The 21,680-nt window shown below is 38.8% G+C and overlaps 1 protein-coding gene and 1 pseudogene across 5 annotated transcripts in view; one reads left to right on the top strand and one right to left on the bottom strand.

Moving 5' to 3' along the window:
- RUBCN (rubicon autophagy regulator) overlaps positions 1-21,680 on the top strand; it is a 73,030-nt gene that overhangs the window by 17,261 nt on the left and 34,089 nt on the right. For all 5 annotated transcript variants that reach the window (XM_054575161.1, XM_054575160.1, XM_054575158.1 and 2 more), the window contains exon 2: positions 7,357-7,510. In XM_054575161.1, the coding sequence (XP_054431136.1) occupies positions 7,472-7,510 (39 nt within the window). In that variant the 5' untranslated portion in view covers positions 7,357-7,471. The remainder of the gene's footprint in view (positions 1-7,356; positions 7,511-21,680) is intronic.
- LOC129071808 (pre-mRNA-splicing factor SPF27-like) lies at positions 12,823-13,530 on the bottom strand (annotated as a pseudogene).

Below are 21,680 nucleotides of genomic sequence, written 5' to 3'. Positions count from 1 at the left end.
ACAGGGTAGAGAATTTTGAACTCCATGCTAAGGAGTTTGTACACATTATATGGTTAAGTTTCTAACATAAAAGATTTTACCTCCTTTTGGTAAATCTACTTGTTGAAATTCAATAAATTTGATATATTCAAATTTAGTGTGATTGGTGAGACATTTTTTGAATAGGTATGAAGTTGCACAGCATGCCTACAAGTACTGATAATTCTCTTCTAGATATTAAGATTCTGCTGTCAGCCATTAAAGGAATGGTACTCGCCAGTGGTTAGGTTCGCCTAGGCACACCAGAGTGGAGAGATGATTATAATACTCAAGTGTATTTTTTTCTATAGGCATAATATAGTATTTCTTTTAAAAACATCATCAATATTTAACTACATATTCTAAAAATTAAATACTTTATAATTAAAAACAGAAAATATGGAGCCAGGTAAGAAGAAAATTGCTACCTCAGTGTTACCAATCATTATTTTACTTAATTATGTTTTTCTGTACTTTAAGAAGGAATCCATTACTTCTCTCCAGGAAGTACTTTCTGTCATTAAAAGGCTCAAGTACTTGCCTGACCAGTCTTTCAGCATAAGATGCCCTTGATACTTCAGTATTTTAAAAATCCTCATGATGCTTTACAACTTCTTGTTTAAGAACTTTGTTTAGATTACTGATCTTTCATTAATTGATAGCCTCAAAGAAGACCTAAAGAACTCTATTCTACTTCCCCTCATATAACCAAAAGTAACTACTATTAACATACTATTTCTCAGTGTTTTTGTGAAAGATTTTATTTATTTATTTTTAGAGAGAGGGGCAGGGAGGGAATAGAGGAGAGAAACATCAATTGAAGAGAAAAACATTGACTGGTTGCCTTCTGTTTTTAAAAAATATATTTTATTGAGTATGCTATTTCAGTTGTCCCAAATTTTCCTCCTTTGCCCCCTCCGCCCAGTACCCCTATTCCCTCCAGAAATCCACCCCTTCCTAGGTCATGTCCATAAGTTGTGCACGTAAGTTTTTTGGCTTCATATTTCCATACTATCCTTAACATTCACCTTTCTATTTTGTACCTACCAATTTATGCTTCTTAATCCCTGCACCTTTTCCCGCATTCTTCTTCTTCCCTCTCCTGGCTGATAACCCTCAAAGTGATCTTCATATCTATGATTCTGTTCCTGTTCTTGGTTTGTTTCTTTTTTATGTTAAGTTGTTGATAGTTGTGAATTTATTACCATTTTAATGTTCATAGTTTTGATCTTCATCTTTTTCCTACAGTAAGTCCCTTTTACATTTCATATAATAATGACTTGGTGATGATGATCTCCTTGAGCTTTACCTTGTCTGGGAAGTACTTTATCTGCCCTTTAATGCTAAATGATAACTTTGCTAGATAGAGTAACCTAGGTTGTAGGTCTTTGCTTTTCATGACTTTGAATACTTCTTGCCAGTCCCTTTTTCCTGTAAGATTTCTTTTGAGAAATCAGCTGATAGTCTTATTGGAACTCCTTGGTAGATAACTGTCTCCTTTTCTCTTGCTGCTTTTAAGATTCCTTATCTTTAATCTTGGGTAATGTAATTGTGATGTGCCTTGGTGTGCGCTTCCTTGGGTCCAACTTCTTTGGGACTCTCTGAGCTCCCTGGATCTCCTAGAAGTCTTTTTCCTTTGCCAGATTGGGAAAGTTCTCCTTCATTATTTTTTCAAGTAAGTTTTCAACATCTTGCTCTTCCTCTTCTCCTTCTGGCACCCCTATGATTGAGATGTTGGCACATTTGGAGATATCCCAGAGGCTTCATATTTTATCCTGTTTCTTTTTTTTTTTAAATTCTTTATTCTTCTTGCTCTTTTGATTGAATGCTTTCTTCCTTATGTTCCGAATTGTTGATTTGATACTCAGTTTCATCCCTTCCACTGTTGGTTCCCTGTAGATTTTTCTTTATTTTACCTAATGTAACCTTCATTTCTGCCTGGGTCTTTTTTATGCTCTTGCTGTACTCAAAGGAGTTCTTTGAGCATCCTGATAACCAGTGTTTTGATCTCTACATCTGATAGGTTGGTTATTTCCATTTAATTTAATTCTTTTTCTTTCAGTTGGGCCATATTTCTTTGTCTCCTCAATTTGGCAGCCTCCCTGTATTTGTTTCTGTGTAATAGGTAGAGCTGTTTTAATTCCCTATCTTAGTAGCATGGCCTATTTTTAGAAGAGCAGACCTGTAAATTGTGTGGGGTGGAGCCTTAGGTGATCGCCAGGGTAGGGCAACCTGTTTCACTGCTTTGTAGCTCTGTGTTGGGGGAGGACTTGGAGAGGGGAGAGTGCCACTGCTGGGCTTCTGGAGGTTTGCCTGGGAGGAAGCTGTCTCCCACTACTCGCCCTATTTCCAGTTTCCTCTCTTTCTCCCCTATGCCACTTGTGCCCTTCCAGCTGTAGCCCTGGTGCTGAATCCCAGAGGGAATAGGTCTGCGTAAGTCCTAAGTCCAGTGGGGCCTTTAAAATGAGTCTCCTGATAATCCGGCAGTTTCTTTCACCACCCTAACCCCCACTAGTTTTTACAACTGGAAGTTATGGGGATTTATCTTCCTGGCCCTTGAATCCTGGGCTGCTGGGTGGTCTGGTTTGGGGTTGGGACCCCACGCTCCTGAGGTATCCCTCCCGATTATTATCCACCACATGTGAATGTGGGACCCCTGTTCCATCACCTCTCCCTACCACTCCTGCAGCTCTCCACCTTTCTCCGAGTCTCTGGCCCCCTACATGTTTGGATAAATGTGGCTTCTTTAAATCGGTGGTTGTCAGACTTCCATACAGCTTGATTTTCTGACAGTTCTGGGTGATATTTGTTTTATAGTCTAGATGTAATTTTTTCTGTAGTGGTAGGAGGAGGCGAAGCATGTTTACCTACACCTCCATTTCAACCAAAAGTCGACTGTGCCCCAACCTGGGGCTGAACCCACAACCCAGCCTGTGCTGGCAATGGAATTTAACTGGCAACCCCTCACTTTACGGGATGACACCCAAGCAACTGGGCCACACTGGCCAGGGCTATTTCTCAATATTTTTATGTTGAGATCACAAATATAATAATTATTTTCTGCTTTTTATACTTCAACTTACTATTATTAGCTTTGGAAACTCTTCTTAATCAAAAATTTTAATGGTTTCATGATATTCCATCATATGATGTTACATACCTCTCCTCACATTCCAGGGATCAAATCATTACCTGACCTGAGACAACCTGATTTTCAACTCTGATCTCAGGTAGAGACCACTATCCATTTCACATAAATGACACACTGTAGAGGGGATATGCCAATAAGTTGAAACTATTTCCTTTTACTACTGAAAAGAGCATGTGGGGTTGAAAATAGACTATTATATGTTTCTTGCATTGAGTCCCACTTTACAGTTGCATAATACTTATTTACTACTTATTTCACCTATTGAGTGTAACATTTTAAAAAGTCACATTTGCTTATAACTTTTCTGTTTTAACCCTGAGCGTCACATCTAATAGTGATTTGACAACCTTAAGATTGAGTTGGCATTTAGGAAAACTGTTTTTCCTTGGATATCCTGATTTGAGTTGCTTAAGCAATTCCTGTTCCTCTTTAAAGGAGGAATGTAGTTAAAAACCTCCCAGAAGAAAATAGGTAGGACTTTATTCTGAGATTGGCTTTACTGCTTGTTGATGAAAATTATTCAGGTAGAGGTGAATTATGCTGGTCCTTGCCACTCAGGCCTGATGCTTCCGTGGTACATGGTAAGTGGCTTAGAAAGACAGCTTTTCATTTATAGCTATTAAAGGAGAATACTCTTCGTACTTGCAGAATTGGCTCTGCAAGGGGGTTTTGAACCTAAAACACTGCAAAGGCCTAGCCTATGCCCAGGTAAAGGTTACCTGTGAATACAGGGTGATAGCATCCAAATAATTATTATCAGACAGGTTTAACTTAGGAAAGACTGACAGTACTTGCTAAAATGTGGTTAAAGAATGAGGAGTGGTGTTTGATTTCTGGTGGTGATCTGTTTACTTGCATCTAAGATTCCAGTATGAATGAATTAATCCAACCACTATATATGGGCTTGAATTGAATTTAGTATTTCAACTCTCTGAAAATGATAACTATATGATTAGGATAAAGGGTCCTAAAAAAGGTTAAGATACTAAACAGACTAGCTATATAAATTAAAAAATTTTTTTAAGTTTATTTTTTTTCTGCATGAGCAGGTATCAAGTATAGATGGCTTGGTGTATCTTAGAGTAAGAGCCACTTTCTTTTGTAGGTTTGGTATCTCAGGGACACTTTAATGTGGGGAAAGAAAATTCTTTAGTTTTGCCCAGAGAAGTTTTCAGTAGATCTGAATGCTCAAGGTTTCTAGGATTTCAATGCTCTTTATACAGTTTTGGCATCAAAGCCCTAGGATGATAGGGTACTTGGTGTTTGCTTTCAGGATTTACCATGGTGTTCTTTGATAATTAAGCTTGTAAGATTAGTAGAGGATGAATCAGAACACAGATATGCATAGTAATTTGGGAACCAGGCTGACAGTCAGGCCTGCAAGACTTAATTGAAACTCATTGGAATGTAAAAACTGTGTCAGTCTGAACAGGCCAGATTAGCTCTGAGGAAGCATAGGAGATGGAGAGTCACTTACGCAAAAGTTGGCATTCAGGTGGTCTCTGTAATGGCAGTTTTTCACAGTACAACAATAAATGGCATTTTAATGACCATCTCAGTCCTGTGTACATCTTAGTTATCTTAAGATATCCCTCAGGCCTGGTATAGGAACAGAACAGGGAGATTGCCAACAGGTACATGAAAAGGTGTTCCACATCACCAGTTATCAGGGAAATGCAAATCAAAACCACAATGAGATGTCACCTCACACCTGTTAGAAAGGCTATCATCAAAAAGACAAGAGATAACAAGTATTGATGAGGATGTGAGGAAAGGGGGACCCTTGTGCACCGTTGGTTGGATTATAAATTGGTGCAGCTACAATGGAAAACAGTGTGGCGATACCTCAATATTTAAAAAAGAATTACTGTATGATCCAGCAGTTCTCTTTCTGGGTATATATCCAAAGAACAAAATCACTATCTCAAAAAGATACCTGCAATAATTTTTAAAAAGATATCTGTACTTCTGTGTTTATGGAAGTACTACTCATACTAGCCAAGACATGGAAATAATCTACATGACCACTGAAAGCAAATGGATAAAGTAAATGTGATATTGATACCCATACAACGGAACACTAAGCAGAAGAAGAAAATGTCACCATTTGCAACATTATGGACTTTGAAGGCATTATACTAAGTGAAATAAGTCAGACAGCGAAAGACAAATACTGTATGATCTCACTTATGTGTGAATCTGAAAAGCCCAAAATCATAGCAACAGAGAACAGATTGTTGGTTGCCAGAGGTGAGGGAAATGGGTGAAGGTGGTCCAGAGGTACAAACTTTTAGTCATAAGATAAATAAGTTCTGAGGATGTAATATACAGCCCCGTGACTATAGTTAACAATACTGTATTGTTTATTTGAAAGTTGTTATAAGTAGATCTTAAAAGTTTTCATCATAAGAAAAGAAACTGTAACTATGTGAGGTGATGGATGTTTACTAAACTTATTATAGTAGTCATTTTACTATATATATGTCAAATCATTATGTTGTGCACCTGAAACTAATATAATGTTATATGTCATTTATATCTCAGTAAAAATGGGGGAGGGCAGAGAAAATAGAACAGGACTCTGGTGACTGAAATCTTTAATGATGTCAGATTCAGAAAGCCTGGTGTTTCCCAGTTAGAATAAATATCTGATCTCAAGGCTTTCAGAGCAGAAGACCAGAGTGAGGTCCATCTTGGTTTCTCTTTTTAGATGAAATTCCTATACCAGACCTAGCTCCATTCATTTTGTTTTATTTGTCTGCCTTTACTGTACTCATCCACTTTTTTAAAATGGCTCAGAAAATGTAGAAAAATGTGTGAGAGAGGTTAATTTTGAGTACAGATAGAAAAGATTCCAATTCGGGACTCTCCTATCCCTGTAGGTATTTCAATAATGTAAAATAGTTAGGGTGAAAGTTCCTGGAAGAAATCATTACCATTCTCATTACTGTTCTTGAAAAGAGGAGAGTAGTATTCTAAAAAGAAATTAAGGGGCAGAGTAAAGTTTCTAGCATAACAGTTGGGGACCCAAAAGGAGGAGTTCGGAATCTCGTCTCCTCATGTTTTTCCTTATCCAGTGTGATTCAGTGCATCCAATTTTTTTCATTCATATGAAGCTGGTTTTGAGTTTTTATTGGATTGGAAGCTGTGGTGAGGAAATGCTGGAGACTTAGAAAAACCTTGAAGATTATCTAGGGCAGCAGTTTTTAAACTTTTCCACTAGGAGAATAACTGAATAGTTGACTGATTTGGGGGCATGCCCCAAAATGGCTAAGTGCAAACATAAGACATTTTTGTCTCAATTTTAGCTTTAAAAATCATGGGGGGAAAATCATGGACAGTTTATATTATCCTTAATATTTCTGTATAGGTATGTGTACTTAGTGCTGGAAATAAAGTGAATAAAAAGTTGTTTTTTGGCTTTTATGTTTGGCAAATATTTCTGGTTTTGAGCGAATGTCCTCATTTCTTTGTGTGTTGTCCATGTAATGTCACTGCCCAGAAAAGGATCTCACTGGGTCATACTCCTAGAAACACAGGGTTATTGGCTACTTATGTAAGGATTGAATAATACTAGACAAAGATCACCTTGCAAAGCTTAGTGTGCCATGTAAATGTGAGGGTTTTTAAAAAAATCTTGGTGTTCTACCCTTTGTGACAGCATAGATGGAACTGGAGAGCATTATGCTAAGTGAAATAAGCCTAGGAGTGAAAGACAAATACCATATGACTTCACCTGTAAGTGGAACCTAATAAGCAAGGCAAGCAGGCAAGGAAAATATGACTAGCAATAGTGAAAAAAAGAAGAAACCCACGGGGACGGGAGGGAGGGGTGTAGCGGGGAGGGGAAGGGGAAGGGTCAGATCAAGGAACATGTGTGAAGGACACACAGACAAAGCCAAGGTGGGGAAGGATTGAGGGGGGCAGTGAGGGTGGGTGGGGCAGGGGAGAGTGGTGGCGGGTAAATGGAGACAAATGTATTGGAACAATAAAAATCAATCAGTCAATCATGGTATTCTTTATAGCTTCGATCCTCTCAGAATTGGGTCTTATGACCAAGTAAAAAATTAATAGCGGAAATGATGTTAGGATGTGGGGCAGAAGGATTCTTCCCTTAATCATTCTTTGACATCATCAGGGTTAGGTACAACAAGTTAACTAAACATTGTTATAACATGTTCTTGCAGGAGGGAACACTGGCAGTTGCTGGGTAATTTGAAGACTACTGCGGAGGGTTTAGTGTCAGCCAACAACCCCAATGTCTGGTCCAAATATGGTGGCCTGGAACGGCTTTGCAGGGACATGCAGAGCATCCTCTATCACGGGCTCATCCATGACCAGGTATGTAGACCCTTTTTGCCAGATTGTGTAAATCAGTTGTTGGAAAGAAACAGTTGCATTAAGTTGATGGGAGGGAGAAGGTGATGGCCGTTAGTCTGTGAGCCCTTGAGGGAAGTACTGTACAATATTACAATGACGACAAAGGAAGAGGATGAGGACAGTGATGATCAGTCTTTAGGATCATCCTCGGACACATCTGAGAAATACTGATGAAATATTGTTATTTTTAGTATATCCTGTGAGCATTATTTCATAGACAACTGGGTGATGCTTATGAATAGTAGTTGTAGTTATAGCTTACTTTTTAAAATAGAAACTTTATTGATGTTGAGTTTCATTTCCTTAACATCCTCAAACACTAATATGCTTTGAATATTGAAAATGAGTTGAAGCTAATAATATTTAATGGTTTTTGCTTTATCCTAGGCAATTAGTCCATTTGCAGTGTTTTAAATAAGGTTAGGTCTGAATAAAATTGTTAAGTGAGTCACTGAGTCTGGTATCCTATTGCTTTTTAAAAATCACATCTCGCAAATACGTTCGTAATTGTGTGTTCCCAAACACTTGTGCTGTTTCCATGTCAAAATCTAGTATTTTTTCCTAAGACTCTTTTCCCTGAGCCAGGCTTATCTTTCTTTTTTATCAGAATTTATTCTCAACTAGCAGTCATGTTGGAAAAGATCTAATCAATGAATTGATGTGAAAGTATTTGTAGTTGATAGGATTTATGGTGCTCCCTTCCCTTCTAAAAATGTGTAAATTCCCTTTAAGCAATATCTTTAAGACATGTTCCTACTGGATATTTTTAGAATTTAGTGGGAAAGTTGGCTTAGGTTAGATTTTCTTTATTCAGAGTAAGTTCTAAAGGCAAGGCCTTCTCTTTTAATAAGTTTTGAAAATAGGAGAAATTTTTTGTCCTTTAAAGAAAAAAGAATGGTCATCATTATTAAAACACTAATCTAGGAATTGGGAGGCAGCTTTGTGTAGCAGACTGACACAAGAATTTAGAATCAGACATAACCTAGGTTTAAATCCAGACTCATTGCTCAGGTCCTTCAGGATTGGGGAGGAAATGACATATAGTAGTTACAGTGATAGGCTTTTGAGTCAGACTGCTCATATTTTAATCTCAGCTTCCCTACTGTGTGGTATTGGGTAAGTCTTGTGGGACTATTGTAAGAATTAAATGCGATAATACATGCAAAGCTTTAGAAAACATAATAAATTATCAGTCTTAACTACTAGGTAATACTACTTTTTGAGCATTGCTTTTGTCATCTGTAAAAATGAGGATAATATTATTTATATCATAGTGTTTGATGGAGAGATTAAAGGAAAAAACATACAGATTTGCCCATTGAAGTTTATGGCACACAGGAATAATTCATAAATGTTCCTTTTTCTTTAAAGTTTCAAGTTACATGTACTCATTCCATTAGAAAAAAAAGAAAGAAAAAAGTTACATGTACTCTTATGAAAAAAATAATTATGAACATTGGAATTTCAAAACAGACTAAATTAACCCACTGTAATTTGGTTTCTTCTCTTACCATTGGTGCTAAAGTTTAGGTGAAAATGACATGTTACCAAATCCAATGAACATTTCTCCTTTGAACACTGTCTTGTGTTTTTCACTATTGATCACCATCGGTCCTTGACTTTTATGGCATTCTTATTTTGCCGTGTCATAGGGACCTTTTCTTACCTCTGTGACCACTCTTTCTTAGATTCTTTCCCTGGAATCTCTTCCTCTTGGATTTTAGCCTTTAATGGGGTTCTGTTCTATGTCTTTATCTCTTCTTTCTCTGTTAATTATCCTGAAATAATGTTATCCACCTGCACCATTTCAATTATCATCTATACACTAATAACCCCAGGCTCAGACATCTCTGCTGAACTCCAGATCTATAAGACTAGCTGTCTGTTATACTTAGCTGGCTATCTATCCTACAGACCAAACACAACATGACCCAAAACAAGCATTTTCTTCCATGAGATTGTCCTTCCTCCTGGTATTTTTAATACTTATTTGTGGCATTGCCAGCTACTCAGTCTTTCAAGTTAGAAACTAGGGAATCCTGCCAACATGTTGTACAAAAACTCAATACATAAGCTTCCCAGACTGATGACTAAAATAACTACCAGCTTAGTGGCCCTGCCTTCTAGTTCTATTACTAATTTTACAATGTCATCTAGAGTAATCATTTAACCGTACTACAAGACTCTTACCAGCTGTGCCAGAAAGAGAAAATGTGTCATGATGAAAGAGTAAAGTCAACGAAGTTCTCAAATGAAAATGCTTGGTAAATGCAAAACAATATTAACATATCTTGTTACAGTTATTAAAAGTGTTGATTTCTGTGAAGGTACCTGGTTATCACAGTAAAAAATACTAAAGTATATGACCAACTGCAATACAGCAGCTGTGTAAATAGTGAAAGCAGAAAAAAACTAGGCCAATCTGTCATACACACACAGCAACTATAGGCCTGAGTGCGAGAATCAAAAATGAAAGCTTCATAGTAATTTCACCACTGCTCTGTTCTGTCTCGTAAAGACCTAAAAATTGAAGTCTGTGTCAAAGACTTGTTTTTCCCTTTCATTCCCTCCCTAAAGAGCTGCCTGCTGTGTCATCCAGAAACTATTCTGGGTGTTGTGCCCTAGCAGAGGGGGAAGAGGTACAATGATTTATGCAGGTCATTTCTTCTGGGCTTTCATAAAGAATGTGTAATGTAATGGAGGGAGGGAGGGAGGGAGGGAAGGAGAGAGAGAGAGAGAGAGAGAGTTAGTTTTAAATCAGGGCCTGAGAAAGGCACGTGTGCGTTTTAAATTGGCTGGGGGCGGGGGGGGTGTGTGTGTGTGTGTGTGTGTGTGTGTGTGTGTGTGTGTGTGTGTGTGTTAAATCAGGGCCTCAGAAAGGCTTTAACATCCTGATTATATTCTTAGAAGAATCTCATTTTCCTTTGACAGCCTGCATCTGGGCTTTTAGTCCTTCCATAGCAATAACAATCACTCTTTAATATTTTGGTAGATTTTCTTATTTTTTCTCTGCCCTTATGTGCTTTTTAAAACATTAGGATCCTACTGTATTTATCACTCCATAGCTTGCTTTAAAATATTTAATTTTTTAAATGGACAATATATTTGTATGGTTAAAAAACAAAAAGTGTAAAACCATATACAATGAAATATCTCATTTCCTTCTGATCCCACTAGTGTTCAGCAGTGTCCTTCCAGGGAATTTTTATGCATATAAAAACAAATACAAATAACTTTCTTTGCTACCTCCTGATTTTTAATACAAATAAGAGCACACTATAATCTATTCTGCACCTTGCTTTTTTCACTTGATATATCTTGTCATTAATTTAAAATCATTACCTAAAGAACATCATTCTTTTTTACAACTGTCATTTGTTAATGTTCCATTGTATGTATATATCATAATTTATTTAACCAGTCTCCTAGCAGTGGACATTTAGATTGCTTTCAGTCATTTGCTGCTTGTAATAATGCTGTAGTGAATAACCTTCTATGTAGATCATCTTGCCCTTTACTATATTCCTAGAAATAGAATTCTTAGGCTAAAGGGTATGTGCTCCCCTTTTCTTTCCTTTTTTATCACCAAATTGAAATTTTTTATTTTGCTAATGTACCAATAGAAATAACAGTCCACTTTCTGTGGTTTCTAAACATTTAAGCCACTGATGATTTTCATAAGATGCCGTTGGCCTTCATAGTTAAGGTACCTGATCATCTGTGAAAACCCAACTTGCTTTCCTTTCTACCCACCAAATTAATTGATCTTTATAGAAGTCTTGTAGGATATTTTCTTTCTTGGCCTCTCCATATTGCTACTTTATTTGAAAGACTTCATTTTCTAATTGCACAATAGTCCTTTCAATCTTACAAATTCTTACGGACCAGGCCGACCCATTTTTTTTTAATAGTTGTATGTTACTTTTTTCATGAAAGAAAATTGCTGGTCTTAATTTTTCCTAATACGATTATTTAAATATTTTATTGATTATGCTACAACAGTTGTCCCAATTTTTTCTCTCCCCTTTATTCCCCTCTACCCTGCACCAACCCCATCAGCATTCTGCCCCCTTACATCATGTCCATGGGTCGTACATATACATTCTTTGGCTTCTCCATTTCCTATTCAATTCTTAATCTCTCCCTGTCTATTTTGTACCTACTATTTATGTTGCTTATTCTCTGTACCTTTCCCCCCATTCTCCTCCTTTCCCCACCCCTCTGATTTCCATTTCTGTGATTCTGTTCCTGTTCTAGTTGTTTGCTCAGTTTTTGGGGGGTTTTTTTTAGGTTCCATTGTTGATAGTTGTGAGTTTGTTGTCAATTTACTGTTCACAGTTTTTGATCTTCTTTTTCTTAGATAAGTCCCTTTAACATTTCATATAATAAGGGCTTGGTGATGATGCCGAACTCCTTTAAATTGATATTATCTGGGAAGCACTTGATCTGCCCTTCCATTCTAAATGATAGCTTTGTTGGATAGAGTAATCTTGAGTGTAGGCCCTTGCTTTTCATGACTTTGAATACTTCTTTCCACCCCCTTCTTGCCTGCAAAATTTCTTTTGAGAAACCAGCTGACAGTCTTATAAGAACGCCTTTGTAGGTAACTTACTGCTTTTCTCTTGCTGCTTTTAAGATTCTCTTCTTATCTTTAATCTTGGGTAATATAATTATGATGTGCCTTGGTGTGTGCTTCCTTGGGTCCAACTTCTTTGGGACTCTCTGAGCTTCCTGGATCTCCTGGAAGTCTATTTCCTTCTCCAGATTGGAGAAGATCTCCTTCATTATTTCTTCAAATCAGTTTTCAATTTCTTGCTCTTCCTCTTCTTCTGGCACCCCTATGATTCAGATGTAAGAATGTTTAAAGTTGTCCCAGATGTTCCTAAGCCTCTCCTCATTTTTTGAATTCTTGTATCTTCATTCTGTTCTGGTTGAATGTTGATCTCTTCCTTTCTCCAAACTGTTGATTTGAGTCCCGGTTTCCTTCCCTTTACTGTTGGTTCCTGTATATTTTTCTTTATTTCACTTTGCATAACCTTCACTTTTTCCTCCATTTTGCGACCATACTCAACCATTTCTGTGTGTCCTGATTACCAGTGTTTTGAACTGTGCATCCGATAGGTTAGCTGTCTCTTCACTGCTTAGTTCTGTTTTTGGAGCTTTGATCTCTTCTTTCATTTGGGCCATACATCTTGGTCTTGGCATACCTGTTACGTTTGAAGGGGCGGAGCTTTAGATATTCACCAAGGCAGGGCAACCCAGGTCACTGCCTTGTGATGCTGAATGTGGAGGCAGGGTCCGAGAAGGAACAGTGTCACTTGCTAGGCTCTCATCTGGCTTTCAGTCACTTCCCCCATTAACCACAAGCAAATTTGGCATTTCCGATGCTGATTCCAGGGTGGGTGGATTTGTGTGTGTTCTAGGACCCACGGCTACCCATTTTGACTTCATTTCCCTTAACTTAGATCCAACTGTGAGTTGCATGTTCTTTCGCTGCCAGTTTAAATTTTGAATATGTTTCCTTAACTTCTGGAGTTTGTTCTGTGCATGTTCAGTCATGTGAAGTAGATTTTCATTATATGCTTTCCAGACATTATATCTGTGCTGTGACATTACTTCCAGATTCTCAGTTGGAACCATTTGATGCTATAGCTAGGCCATAAAATTTTTTACACATTCTTGCCATGCAGTAATGTCATTTTTCTGACCCAAGGAAGGGGCTGGAAGTTCATATTGTTTTATACTGAGCAATTCAATTGGTTGTAGAGCAGCTAGTCTTTCAAATTCATTTCTCATTCTGTCTGTTTCAAAAGCAGAATAATTCAAGGCTGTCAGAAGTTCTTAGTAGGTCGATATCTGCAAAGTTTCCTTTTCCACCTGTGCTGCAGCTGTTTTCTACACACCAGGCCCTTCATAACCTTGGTCAAAATACAGCAGCCATCCATTATAATCTCTCCAGCCACCAAATGTGTACCCACCATTCTGAGGTTCACCTCAGTTTTCTGAAGGGTATGTGCTTTTCAGCTTTTTTATGAAAGATTTTATTTATTTAGTTTTAGAGAAAGGAGTAGGGAGGGAGGAAAGGAGGGAGAGAAACATTGACCTGTGAGAGAAATATCCATCAGTTGCCTCTCTTACATGCACCTGGCCAGCAACCTAAGCATGTGCCCTGACTGTGAATTGAACTGGCAACCGTTTGCTTTGTGGGAGGCCATCCAACCAACTGAGCCACACCGATCAGGGCTGTGGTTTTCAATTTTGAGAGCTGTTGCTAAATTGCCCTCCAGGAAGTTATGTCTCTTCGCACCCTCACCGATACATAAGAGTATCTAATTTTTTATACCATTGCCAATACAGGACGTTACTAAACTTTAAACTATCCCCAATAATACTAGGTGAAAAGTTACATTTCTCTTACCATTAAAGATGCTTATAAGAGTCATTAAATTATTTTTCTGTGAACTTTTACTATTTTTTCCCATTTTCCTTAGATTTTTAGTTTCATCCTGTGGATTTATAGGAGCTCTGTATTTATTAAGAAAACTAGTGGTGAGCACACAGTGCAATATACAGATGATGTATGATAGAATTATACTCTTGAAACTTATATAATGTATTAACCAATGTTACCGCAATAAATTTATTTAAAGAAGAAAATTAGTCCTTTGTCTTGTAATGTGAGTTGTGAATAATTTTTTGTAGTTTGTCTTTAGACTTTTTAAAATTTAATCTTTATTGTATTTTTTTCCATTACCATTTAGTCCCTTTATACTCTCCTCCCCACAGCAGTCACCACACTGTTGTCCTGATATTTTTTAATGCTGGCTTTTACTATGCAAAAAAAGTAAGTCAAATTAATCATTCAGGGCTTCTGGGCTCTGTATGATGCTTAGAAAGGGCTTCCCCACTCTAGAATGATTAAAAATGTTTCTCTATGGTTTCTTTATTACTTTTATGGCTAAATTTTATACATTTAAATCACTCCATATGTAATTTATTTTGAATATACTTAATTCCCTTGGCACATAGGTCTATTTCTGGATTTCAAGTATGGTTTGTTCTCTATTTGAGTGCCATCACAACTCAGGTTTAATTACTGTAGCTTTTCATTATGGTATGAGTAGTCCTTCATTCATATAGCATCTTTAGTTGTTGATTTTTTTCCCCAACATTCAAACATTTGTTTTATTTACCCATTAACTACCACATCATTTTTGATAACAACAGGATAAAAAGCCTTTTTATCCATCAAGATCTGGATCATTTGCTGATTGATTAAGTGAAGGGAATCAAACAGTGGTAAGATATAACGCTCAAACATTTTATTTTAATTTGAAATATCTAAATTTACATTTATTCAACAGTCTGTGGCTATAAGGCCAAAACCTTTTCTGTGCGTGTAGATACACTGATGGCATTTCATATTGTCTTTCTTGTATGAATTGTCCCCATGATACATCATGCAGGACTTCCAGTTTCATGTTCTTTATATTGGACTAGCAATTGGACGATTCTATAAAACAAATATAAAACATTCTACGTGTTTAGTTGGGTTTTTTTCCCTAATTTTGAAAGTTGTCTTGCCCATACTTAATTTGACATAAAGTCTTTATTGAGGATTTTCAGAGCACATTATTTCATGCTCATTAAAACATACATATTCACTTCATCAATATGCATAATCATTACTTTCAGTGTGAAATTACAAGTACAGTAGACAGAAATAGGTCTGTGAGCATAAATAACTGCCCCTCCATTAGCCATGATTCAGCTGGTGGGAGTAAAAGTACATTAGTTATTCTAGAGAGTAGAATGCTACATAGTTTAGGTGCTTCTTCCTCAGGATCAGGGGAATTGGGAAGCCGTCTACTCTTTCAGCAAATATACAACATCATTTTTGTATTATACTCTTTTTAAAATTTTATTTATTTATTTATTTGAAAGAGAGAGAGAGAGAGAGAGAGAAAGACTTCAGTTTGTTGTGCCACTTATTGATGCATTCCTTGATTGACTCTTGTTTGTGCCTTGACTGGGGAATCGAACCCACAACCTTGGTATTTTGGGACAATGCTCCAGCCAGGCCAGGGCCACACAGCATAATTTTTAATGTGCATATAATATCACATGCATTCATATACCCTAATTTAAACAGTGCCCTACTGATAAATGTTCAAGTTGTTTACATTTTAAAATATTTTTTGCTATTATAAAAATGCTGAACATTCATGAGTTTGTAAGGTTTTTTTTAATCCTCACCTAAGGATATATTTATTGATTTTAGAGAGAGAGGAAGGGAGAGAGAGAAAAATACATGTGAGAGAGAATCATTGATCAGTTGCCTCCTGTACCTACCCCGACTGGGGATCAAACCTGCAACCTAGGTATGTGCCCTGACTGGATATTGAACCTGAAGCCTTTTGGTGTATGGATAATGCTCCAACCACCTGAGCCACCCAACCAGGGCATGTCTTTTTAAATTTTATGCACAGAAATTTAAAATTTATGCATCTCTCTGTTCCTTTTTGATATATACTTGTGCTTTTGTACATTGAAAAATTTTTTAATTAAAAAATCCAATATTCTCACTTTCCCTTACTATTCCCTTGTAGGATATACAGGGTTTTTCTTCCCTCCTCCTCTCCCCATTCCTTCCCCTCCCCCCTCCTCCTCCTTCAAGATTTTATTTATTTATTTTTAGAGAAGGGAAGGGAGGGAGAAAGAGGAGAGAAACGTCAGTGTGTGGTTGCCTCTCGAGCCCCCTACTGGGAGTCTGGCCCTGCAACCAGGCATGTGCCCTGACTTGGAATCAAGCCAGTGATCCTTTGGCTCTCAGGCTGGTGCACATTCCACTGAGCCACACCATCCAGGGCTCTTCATCTCCTTCTTCTCCTTCTTCTCCTTCTTTCCCCCTCCTTCTCTGACTCCTTCTCCTTCCTTCCTTTCTTCCTTCTTCCTTCCTCTTCCTCCTCCTCCTTTCTTCCTCCTTCTCCTCTTCCACTCCCTCTGCCTCCTTCTTTCTTCTTTCTCCCTCCCCATCCCCCCTATCTTCTTTCTTCTCCTTCATATTTAGGTCTTCAATTCAGCTGGAATTTATTTTGGTAGATAGTTTGTGGAGAATGCTTAAATTTATCTACTTCTAACTAGCCAATTTTCACAACAATATTTGTTGATTAATCTATTTCTTTTCTATTTTTTTCCAAAATTGGTTTATTAAGTGAGCCTAAAATTTTTAAAAATGGACTTTATTTTTTTAAAGCAGTTTTAGGTTCTTAGCCAAATTGAGTGGAAAGTACAGAGATTTCCCATTAACCCTGCCTTCTCTTATGCATAACCTCTCCCATTATCAGCATTCCCCACCAGAGTGGCACATTTGTTACAACTGATGAAGATACATTGATACATCGTTATCACCCCAAAGTCCATAGTTTACATTAGGATTCACTTTTGATCTTATACAGTCTGTGGTTTGGACAAATTTTTAATGACATGTAACTACCATTATAGTAGCACACAGAGTAGTTTCACTGCCCTAAAAATCCTTTTGTGCTTCACCTATTTATTTTTTCCATCCTACCCCTGCTCTCAACCTGGGAAACCACTGTCTTTTTCACTGTCTCCATAGTTTTGCCTTTTTCAGAATGTCATGTAGTTGGTTGGAATCATAAGGTATGTAGCCTTTTCAAGTTGAATTCTTTCATTTAGTAATATGAATTTTAAATTTCCTTCATGTCTTTTTATGGCATAATAACTCCTTTCTTTGTAGTGCTGAATAATATTCCATTGTCTGGATGTACCGCAGTTTATTTATCCGTTTACCTACTCAGGGACGTCTCTGTTGTTTCCAGGTTTTGGTAATTAAAAATAAACCTGCTATAAACATCCATGTGTAGGTTTTTACATGGACATAAGTTTTCAGCCCCTTGGATAAATATTAAGGTGTGTGATTGCTGGACCACATGGTAAGAGTATGCTTAGTTTTGTAAGAAACTACCAAACTGGAAAAAAAGATGGCAGAGGAGTGAATGGGAGTCACGCTGACCTCCTCCTCCCAAGACCAAACTGGAATTGCAACTAAATAGTGGAGTAATCACCTGGAAAACAATGGAACGATAGTGGGAGAGGAGCCTTGGAGCTGCGGACAGTGGATTCAACTTCCACACATCCCAACGGGTGAGAAGTGTGGTGGAGGCTCGAGAGGGTGGGCTCGGTGCCCATGGGCACCAGCACCAGAGGGACATTGAAACGGCCAGTTAGCTCCCCTCGAGAAGAACGGGGTCTGAATCATAAACAGGGACCTCTAAACTACAGCAGCTAAAACCAGGAAAATACAGACAAAACACAACCCCGAAAAGCTATGGGGCGCTCTCTGCCAGAGACAGGTGGCTGGGGATGCAAAGAGACATTTAAAGGGCCAATGCAGAAATTGCAGTGGCAGCCACCCTCCTTGATCTCTGGGTAGAGGCGGCAGCAGGGTGGGCTGGTGCCTGAGAAAAGACTGGTGAGGAAAACTGTGTGAAGAGAACTGAGACAGCAGCTGGTGGAGCCCCGGTGATAATGCACCTCCCACCCTGCAGCTACCATCTCGCTCAGGCATAAGGGAATCAGTTAACCTGCCTTTTGGGCGCTCCGCACACAGCTTGTGCGCGTGTGAGCTGTGGGACTGAGTGCAGACTGGCTGGGAGAGCCCTGAGGAAAGACTGGAGACGGAGGCGTTGGGGAAAGAACGGGAGAAGGAACCGGGGAGTCCCGACTCCCTCCCTGTTCCGTAGTCTCCATTCTGGGCAGGCAAGGCGCGCCTGCAAAGAGGCAGAAGTGGGATGTGCACGTACCAGACTGCCCGCCATTGAAACGCAGTCCACACAGGTGGTGGATCCTTGGGCGAAGGGGTCACAGAACTGCCCAGAGAACCCTGAGGAGAGACTGGAGACAGAGGCGTTGGGGAAAGAACGGGAGGAGGCACCAGGGAGTCCCGACTCCTTCTCCTTTCCCTAGTCTCCATTGTGCGGGAAAAGGACACACACCCAAAGAACCAAAAGCCGAAAAGCACACAATAGAAAGCCCAAAACCACCCAGTGCAGGCGCGCACACTTGCGCCGAGTGGCTGGCGAGGGTTGGCGAGTGTATGTGAAACCGCGCGGGCTGGCAAGGCCTCCCACAGGTTGGCACTAATGGGGCCTGCGAGGGAGTGCGCAGATGGGCGAACGAAGGTGTAAATCGACCCGCACGGGCTGCAAGTGCAGAGCAGGCAGCAGAAATAGTGGATCCCTGGCCGAAGGGGTGACACAGCTGCCCAAAGCAGGAGTCAGACATAGACTGTAGACTCCTGGCAGGCTCAAACAAATGAACCAAGGTCATATAGGGTCAGGAACTGACATCATCAGAGGCAGGCCCAGAAAGAAAAGGAAAATAAATAAATAAATAAGACCCGCCTACTACCATAGAAGTTTAATCCACAAAGTCAGGAAATCTAGACGGCCCAATTGTAGCAGAAGCAAAAACAAACAAACAAATAAATTACTTAACAGACTCTCACAAAAATGGGAAGAAAAACAACTTTCCCCCAAATGAGTGGAAAAGGGGACTCCCCACAGAGAGAGCTAAATGAAATAGAGGCAAGGGAACTATCAGATATGGAATTCAAAACAGTGGTTCTAAGGAAGCTCAATGAGCTCAGCCAGCTCAAAGATAACTATGAGAAACTGCAGAGAAACTATCAGGATCTTACAACAAACTATATGAACCTGGAAAAGGACATAGAAACTATCAAGAAGACACAAGAGGATATGAAGAATACCATTTCTGAATTGAAGAACACAGTAGAAGGAATCCAAAGCAGGCTGGATGAAGCCAAGGATCGCCAGTGAGATGGAGGATAAGGTAGAAAAAAGTTCCCAGAAAGAACAAGAAATGGAAAAAAGACTCAAAAAGAATGAAGAGGCATTGAGGGAAATGCAGGACAACCTGAAACGCAATAATATCCATATAATAGGGATACCAGAAGGACAGGAAGAGGAGCAAGGGATAGAGAACCTCCTCGAAAAAATAATGGTGGAAAATTTCCCTAATGTGAGGAGAGAAAGGCTCTCATGGATCCAGGAGTCTCAGAGGACCCCACTCAAGAGGGACTCAAGGAGGTCCACTCCAAGACACATCGTCATTAAAATGGCAACTATCAAAGACAAAGAGAGAATCCTCAAGGCAGCAAGGGAGAAGGAGAAAGTAACATACAAGGGGGCCCCGATACGCCTAGGAGCTGACTTCTCAACAGAAACACTACAAGCCAGAAGGGAATGACAACAGATATTCCAAGCCATGAAAAGCAAGGGCCTACAACCAAGGCTGGTCTACCCAGCAAGACTCTCAATTAAAATAGAAGGGGAAATACGGAGTTTCCAGACAAAAGAAGGCTAAAAGAATACGTCTCTACCAAACCAGAACTCCAAGATATGCTAAAGGGACTGGTTTAAGAAGATGAAGGAAAAGAGTGAGAAAGAGAAAAACACAGGTACAAAGAGAAAAAATGAATAGGTTTCTATCAGTAATAACTCTCAATGTAAATGGACTAAATGCCCCAATCAAAAGACACAGGGTAGCTGAATGGATAAGAAAACATGACCCACACTTATGCTGCCTACAAGAGACCCACCTCAGAGCAAAAGACCTACACAGATTGAAAGTAAAGGGATGGAAAAATATATTCCAAGCAAATGGGCAAGAGAAAAAGGCCAGGGTTGCCATACTAGTATCAGGCAAAGTAGATTTCAAAACAAAGGCCATAAAAAGAGACCCAGAGGGGCACTTTATAATACTTAAAGGAAGAATCTATCAAAGACATAAACATTGTAAACTTCTATGCTCCCAATATAAGAGCCCCCAAGTATATAAGGAAATTGTTGGACGACTTCAAAAAAGATATAGACAGCAACACATTGATAGTAGGGGATTTCAACACCCCACTTTCAAAAATGGACAGATCTTCCAAACAAAACATTAATAGATATTGTGCAGCTGAATGACACACTGAATCAAATAGACTGAACTGACATATATAGAACCTTACATCCCAAAGAAGAAAAATACACATTCTTTTCAAATGCTCATGGCAGTTTTTCAAAGATAGCCCACATGATAGGACACAAAGCAAACCTCAGCAAATTCAGGAAAATTGAAATAATATCAGAAATGAAAGAGGAGAAATAACAACTGATACCACAGAAATACAAAGGATCGTCAGAAACTACTATGAACAATTATATGCCAAGAAATTTGAAAATCTTGATGAAATGGCCAAATTTTTAGAGAAGTATAATCTTCCAACACTGAAGGAGGAAGAAACAGAAAGCTTGAACAGACCGATAACAGCTGGGGAAATTGAAGCAGTCAGCAAGAAACTCCCGGCACACAGAAGCCCAGGGCCGGACGGTTTCACAGGCGAATTTTACAAAATATTTAAGGAAGAGCTAACCCCTGTCCTTCTCAGACTATTCCAAAAAATCCAAGAGGAGGGAAGACTCCCAGACTCTTTCTATGAGGCCAGCATCACCCTGATCCCAAAACCAGATAAAGACCCTACAAAGAAAGAAAACTGCAGGCGAATTTCACTGATGAACATAGATGCTAAAATCTTTAACAAAATATTGGCAAACCGTATCGAGCAATACATTCAAAAGATTATCCACCACAATCAAGTGGGATTCCTCCCAGGGATGAAGGGATGGTTCAATATAAGCAAGTCAATAAACATAATACATCACAGAAGTAAAAGAAAGGACCAAAACCACATGATCATCTCGATAGATGCAGAAAAAGCATTCGATAAGGTACAGCACCCATTTATGATCAAAACACTCAGCAAAATGGGAATAAATGGGACATTCCTCAACGTAATAAAGGCCATATATGAAAAACCTACAGCCAATATCATACTCAATGGGCAAAAACTGAAAGCTTTCCCACTAAGATCGGGAACACGCCAAGGATGTCCGCATTCACCGCATCTTTTCAACATCATATTGGAAGTCCTAGCCACAGTGATCAGAGAAGAAAAAGAAATAAAAGGCATCTGAATAGGACTGGAGGAAGTAAAGCTATCATTGTTTGCAGATGACATGATAGTGTACATAGAGAACCC

The sequence above is a fragment of the Pteronotus mesoamericanus genome, unplaced genomic scaffold (genome assembly GCF_021234165.1).
Source record: "Pteronotus mesoamericanus isolate MK-2021 breed Mesoamerican mustached bat unplaced genomic scaffold, CSHL_Meso_final contig_27, whole genome shotgun sequence".
In the NCBI taxonomy this organism is placed as follows: Eukaryota; Metazoa; Chordata; class Mammalia; order Chiroptera; family Mormoopidae; genus Pteronotus; species Pteronotus mesoamericanus.
Note: the sequence above shows the minus strand (reverse complement) of the source record. Positions and strands in the feature narration are given on the sequence as shown.